Source organism: Adiantum capillus-veneris, chromosome 28, assembly GCF_014529385.1.
Source record: "Adiantum capillus-veneris isolate H3 chromosome 28, ASM1452938v2, whole genome shotgun sequence".
Classification (NCBI taxonomy): Eukaryota; Viridiplantae; Streptophyta; class Polypodiopsida; order Polypodiales; family Pteridaceae; genus Adiantum; species Adiantum capillus-veneris.
The window spans coordinates 50371543-50378134 of record NC_140958.1 but is presented as its reverse complement, the minus strand read 5'-3'; the positions used below and the strand labels follow the sequence as shown (position 1 = coordinate 50378134).

At 43.6% G+C, this 6592-nt stretch overlaps 1 protein-coding gene across 1 annotated transcript; it reads right to left on the bottom strand.

The window, feature by feature from the left end:
• Nucleotides 1–2236: 2236 nt before the first annotated feature.
• On the bottom strand, nt 2237–2707 carry LOC147420433 (uncharacterized). Its single transcript, XM_086504541.1, has one exon. It carries the CDS (start codon nt 2705–2707, stop codon nt 2237–2239), a length of 471 nt encoding a protein of 156 aa, XP_086360667.1.
• Between the last annotated feature and the right edge of the window lie 3885 nt (nt 2708–6592).

The following is a 6592-nucleotide window of genomic DNA, read 5'->3' as shown; positions in this document are numbered from 1 at the left end:
GTTGGAGGTGCTTGCCTTGCTTGAGTTGACTAAGGTGCTTGAGGTTCTTCTCGTGCTTGATGACTAAGGTGCTTGAGGTGTTCAAAGTCAAGCATGACTCCTACAAAGGAGGGGGCGATCCCTAAAGTTAGGGACATGAGAGAGAACACACACACACACACACACTCACACACACTCAAGGCAAGCCCAAGACTTAAGAGGCAATAAGGACACATGTCAAGCAGCTACCCATGGTGTACTCATGGTGTGCATGAATCCTATTGGATGGTCTTTAGGGAGGTCCAATGAGAATTTAGATGCATTTTATTAATTACTAAGCTCTCTCTCTCAAAAGGGAAAAGAAGGAAATGTGTCCAAATGCTATCTCTATTGCTTGAAATGATCATAGCCTGTGATTGGCCAGGATTTGCAAGGGCCAATAGTGATCAAGCAGAGACAGAGGGGTCTACCTAGGCAAGGAGGGGACTCATTTTGGCTTATTCTCACATGACACTCGCCCTCTCTCTCATTGTGTTGAGCAAGAATTACCAAATCTCCTTCTCCAAGTTTGAAAAGTAGAGAGTCTACACCAACACCTCTTGGCTATGGGATGCAAATCTAAACAAGAGTCAAGCTTCAATGGCATGCTCATCTTCTCTACCATCTATATTACTATGCTAAGCTAAGCTCCAAGAGTAATCTATGGTGAGGAAACCACTTATTTCTCGTATGGTACTTCTTTTTCCTCTTCCCATCCCTCACTCCCTGCTAGCTCTCTCCACCTTTGAAGTTGTTTGAGGTCTTGTGATTGAGGTTGAGCTAGACAAGTTAATGTTTTTGCAAGGTAGTAATTACTAGCATAAATTTGGTGCATGAAGTTTACCATCTTCATGCATCAACAAGGTCTCAAGAAGCACAAAGATACATTGTATCAAGTCTCTCTTTAAGGAAGAATCTATAATACAAAAGCCTTTTGGAGGGGGGAATCCGCTTCAACTAAATCCAGTCTTCAACTATTGTCAATTTCTCTAATTCTCTCTCTCTCTCTCTCTCTCTCTCTTTTACAAGTATTGTTCATGCCAAGCTAACTAGGTGTAATGTTCATTTTTCTACCTTTAATCCAGTGCTCTCCTTATGCTCTTTATGAATTCTCTTAAGAAAATGCTCACTATTGTTACTTTACTTCCGATACAATCAATGTTATAGCCATATTCTGTTATAGAGTGGGGCTTATCATATTTTAGTGTATTAAATATGACCAAGTGGACAGGTGGTGGCATTTATCCTCGTTTTTTAATTCTTTCCAATTCTAATGTGGATGTACGAGTTTTGTGCACCTTATGGATATTCAAAGCTTTGGGTTTGTGCGAGTCTATAATTGAGATACAATGAAGACAAGTTTAGATTTCAAAGCCTCAAATTGTGTGGGAACACTACACTGAATAGATGGTACTTGCTTTTCAGATGAAAACTAGCTTGAGAGGGTGTGGACAAAGGAAACCCTATGAAATTTAAAAAGATTAATGATAAAACTAGTATAAGAGCATGGCTACAAAAGAAACCCTATGTAATTTAAAATAATAACGATAAAACTAGCATGAGAGTGTGGCTACAAAAGAAACTCTATCAATTTTTGTTTTAAAAAATCTCTTAATCACACTCGAAAGCTATCACAAAGGGAGTATCCATAATTGAGGGCCATAGGTATGTCTACTAGGTGATTAAGTGGAGATAAAGTCCACTCATTAGATCAATTGGACATGCATCACATCAATATCACATTGGATCATGAGGTGAAGAAGATTATTGGATGGTTGAAAGAAATTGGTGGCACAACCTCTCAAAAAATTAGAGCATGATAGAAGCTGTACGTTGAATTTTAATAGTCGTACCACCCATTAATTGCACAAATTTCATGTGCTAGCAAATTGTTTTGAGAGAATATATCAAATACTCCCAAGGTGTGTAGGTGATCTAATACATCATCGTTCTATATTCAAATGTACGCAAAGTCGAAATTTCCTAGTATATGAGGTTGCAGAATGTCGTTTATCCAAGCATACATCAATCATGAAGTAAAATAAGAGTATTTGACCTAAACCTATCTGCTGCATTCTACATATCCAATGGACTATTTTTATAAGTTCAAGCGTTAGCTCTTTGTATTATATATGAACACAAAATGGTGCAGTTGATGGGTGAGTTAAGCTTCTACGGCCGGCGCAAAGGGTGATATTAGGAAGCTGTCATCTGTCATCTAGAGGAAGAAGAGCTGGTGGTGGTAAGGTGCAAGGGTGGCAGTGGAGTTGAGGAAGGTGACGATGCCGTAGCCGCGAGCGCCTCGAAAGTTTCCGGTGCCGCCAACGTCAATGGCGATCTCGTTAGTGCCAGCGTTGATGAGGCCTTGCAGGCTGATGGTGCCATTGAGCGAGCCATCGTCGAAGGCGAGGACCTCCACTTCGACGCCGTGGAAGTCGGCGGTGGAGCTGGCTTGGACGGTGTAACCACGCATGGAGCCGAGGAGCGTGGAGGCTGGGTCAGCGCCGTGCGTGACATTGAAGGCGAAGAGCTGTGTCTGGCCGAAGGTGCCCGTGGAGCCGGTGGGGTCAATGGGAGCGATGAGGGTGTCCAAGTCAGGGGGGCCCAGCCCCACTTGGACATAGTACTCCAGGGGCGTGGACTTCACGATGGTCCAGGATGCCGCCCGTCCTGCGTGGGCTGCTGGCATCACGAGAACAACATGAGGGCAACGTTTAGGGCGACCTGGATCGACTGCTGCCTCTTCAACAACAACGCATGAGCTGACCCTTGAGAGTGATTATGCATGATGGCGTCGATTTGTGTGTGTGTGTGTGTGCAGGCTGACGTGGGCGTGGCAGGTGCGTGTGCGAGCCACAGAGAAAGGGAGAGATGATCAGTTGAGAAAGAGAGAGTTTTATGAGAGAGTTCTAGAGTTGGGGGGGGAGGGGAGGGAGAGATCTGTACACTTGCTGCTTGATAAGAGTATTGGTGCTGGTGCAGCTATGTATAAAATAGCGCCTGGCCCGCCGGATGTTGACTTTGTATATGAGCAGCATCAGATGAGCGATGACCCGGCACCACACGTGCGCAATTGAAACAGTAGACACGTGCGCAATGAACTTGACGTTGCATGAGGTCGTATATGAGCATGCATGCAGCGGGTTTCCTGCAGCCTGCGATGCTCTCTTGCCTCCATTGATCTGCCCACAAGCTAGCTATTCCAAACCAAACAAAAGCCTACTGGAATATAGGGCCAGGCCAGGACGGATTTCCTTGGATTTTTTTTTCCTTAGACACAAAGATGCTCGATTATTGGGTTTTTCATAGGCTCTAGTAGAGAAACCATCAATGATAGATTCTTTCTAGACACAAAGATGCTCGATTATTGGGTTTTTGATGGGCTCTAGTAGAGAAAGTAGTCTTCCTTCGTGGGCCTTGCTATATAACATCTATAGAATATAACATGACACATTCAAATTGACATTCATTTCAAGTTTTGTAATGTCAGTTTGATTCATCTAGAATACATGCACCCAAGGTACAATTGATCTCATCTAGGACTGGTTTTATTTCACAAATAATGGTCAAGAACATAAGCAATTTAAGGTCCTACCGTTGCATGTCTTACCAAGCATGACATCTTGTATAAACTTGCAAGTAGCCTCTGGATCGAGCTTGTGAATGTATGGCATTCGTTACAAAGCTCCCATGCGTGACTACAAACTGGGAATAGTTGGGCAAGGTCATCGTGCAAGAGAACACATTTGTTGTTGAAGGGATCTGCCAATGTCCTACTTTCTATGTTGACATTTTGTCTTTCGATAAGGTAAAAATTCGTTTGGATTAACACGGATAGCTCATCTATAATTATAATATCTGCCTCTTTTATGTCCAAATATCACTCATCGGTCTCGTGAATAGAGAGGTGATACTATTGATTCAGGACTGGTATCTTGAACTAGTAATGGATTGTAGACGCAATGCTGCTAAGTCTTGTTGTTGCCGCTCCGATGGAAAAGCACCCAACGATAATACACAAGTGAGAGCAGCAGTAGTGTCTATTTCATTTGTTTGTCGACCTCATTAATCCCTATATATGTGAGGTATGCCGCCGTGCAGAAGGGACATATTTTTAGATTGTGAGCAAAGATGTCACATTGCATGCTCCAACCTTTATACAATGCAGTAATTTCAGACCATGGCCCGAAGGCGAGGGTATAATGGGTGTGTTTTTGTGGCCAAGAGACTGCATAATCAAGCTCGTCACCAAAAATTGTAAAAGATCTATTGATGCCTTTGACAATGATCTCACTTTCAAGAGAAATAGATTTGTTTTCTGCATTGAGCGTCCGTGAGTCCCGTGCTTTGAGCAGTACAATGAGGAAAAAACAACTCTAAAGATCCATCGATTTTGGGCCTCCAATAACCACTTTCTACATGCAAGGGGTGCAACAATCATCCATTAGAAAGTAGTATCTCTAGTCAAAAGATGCAACTTGAAGGCTATCAAGGTGCGATCCCTCCAAAAGACGCAGAAGCGAGTGCTTACGTGACAGAGGTACTAGTAGTTTTGTTAATGATGGAATTGAGGTGGTGGCCCTTTTTTGCATACAGTCAGATTCCACATGTTCGGTCCAATTGATGGGGCCGCCACCACCCCATTCAACCAGCTCTTCTTCTCAAGATTTGACGGCCTTCAAATCCGCAGCACCGCACCCTAGCCAACCCCTCTGTCAAGACAACTCTCCTCGAATTTTTGCCGATGTAATGGATCTTATATACTAGGCCAGTAAGAGATGCAAAGAAAGCTGACTCATCTCTACAAGAAAACCAAGATAAGATGCAACATCATGAGGAATGTATTTGCACAAGAGGGTGCTTTGAACCTAACATATATGATATATTGAGTGTATAACAGAATAAAATATCTTTTGAGTCTTGAGGTTATAAAATGCATTCAACAGTAGACAAACTCTGTCCTCTTGACGCTGAAGTTGGTTCTGCATTTGGACAATATATTAATAACAGCATGCCTTGCGCTATGGAATGTTAGGTCGTTGTTGACGATAATTGCACTCCGCTTGTTCAGCATACTATAGCTACTATATGGAGTTTCTACCTGGACCGCCTGCTGCACAAAAGACCTTTGAGAAGATGTGAATATATTTTGATTGCCTGCCTTGGAGTATCTTTCCTCCAAGGGAAAACGAGGGTTTGTGTTGGATACAATACCAAACTGATGTCTGCCATCTGCAACCATCTGAACTTGATCCAATAACTGCTGCGTACATGGACCTTTGCTCATAGGATCCATCACCAAATCGTGGTTATTGGTGATGGGGGCTTTTCACAAGCCAAGCTCCCATACCCCTCTTCTCTCGTCCCCACCCCATGAAAACCCCCTCTTAGGGAGGGAGTGATAAAAGGCATTGGAAAAAGTAAGAAAAAATAAAGTATGATTATATAAATATATGAGAAAGGTAAAATAGGCCACCTCATGCCTGCGGGGCAGCCCATCCCCACCTTGCCTCCTTTTTCTTCAATTTTGCCCCGTCGTGTGTCCCTTTTTCTCTCCTCCACTCAAAAGGTCAACCCCCTCTCTCTTCCCCTTGTCCTTTCTCCTTTCACTCTCCCCTCAAGCTACCCCACCTCTCACCAATAATGCATTCTAACTCACCAATAATGCACCATAACTCACATGCAACTTATCCTATCTTCCAAAATAGTATACCCCACCCCCCCTTTCTCTCTCCTATCATATCCTATGACCCAAATACCCCTCTCTCTCTCTCTAAAGGGCGCCATGTCTCTTGTCTTGTAGCTCAATAACCTCCCCCACACTCACACACACTCAGTTTCACTGAAAAAGGTGCCCACAGACCCATCCCCACCCGGTGGTTACCTGATTTTTCTTGTGGTCACACACATCTGCACACAGATTCACCTATGGACACACTCCCCTCTTGTAATTAATTTATTCTCCATGTCACCTCTCATTTTTTTTCATCAACCCATCTCTCTCTCTTAGTCTCTCTCTCATGAGACTGCTGTTCTGGCACATATACACACAACCAGACAAGTGGGGCCCACAGTCACATGGCCTATGTAGATAATGATTTCTTCATTTCTAAATTCTAGAATTTCTCCCCCTCCTCCCCTATATAAAGAGGGGTCACCATCACACTACACACACACACAACATCACCAAAGAGTACACTATGCACTGTGTGTGCCTAGTGCACACACACCCACCCACACCATCACCATCACCGCAATCACCATGCTCGTCTTGAGCATGACCTCTACACCCTTGGGCTATGGAAGATGAAGGGCAACTAAATGAAGGATGATTGCCATAACTTTCGTGCGAGTCTTCGCCATCAACTCCCACCTATCCGCCATGTGCTCTACCACTCTCTCCCTTCTCATTCCCCTACCCTATGCTCCCCATTTCATCGCCTTATTCTCTAAATAAAGCTTGAGGTTTTGTGAGTATGTTTTCTTGCAATGTTTTGCCCATGTGAGGTGTGCAGAATCTCCACCTACTCTTGTGTTTGGAGTGAGCTTGTGTATGTGTGAAGGGTGTGCCGAT

Coding starts and splice junctions, on each gene's coding strand:
- LOC147420433 (XM_086504541.1), bottom strand. CDS start 2,707: ATGCCAGCAGCCCACGCAGGACGGGCGGCATCCTGGACCATCGTGAAG.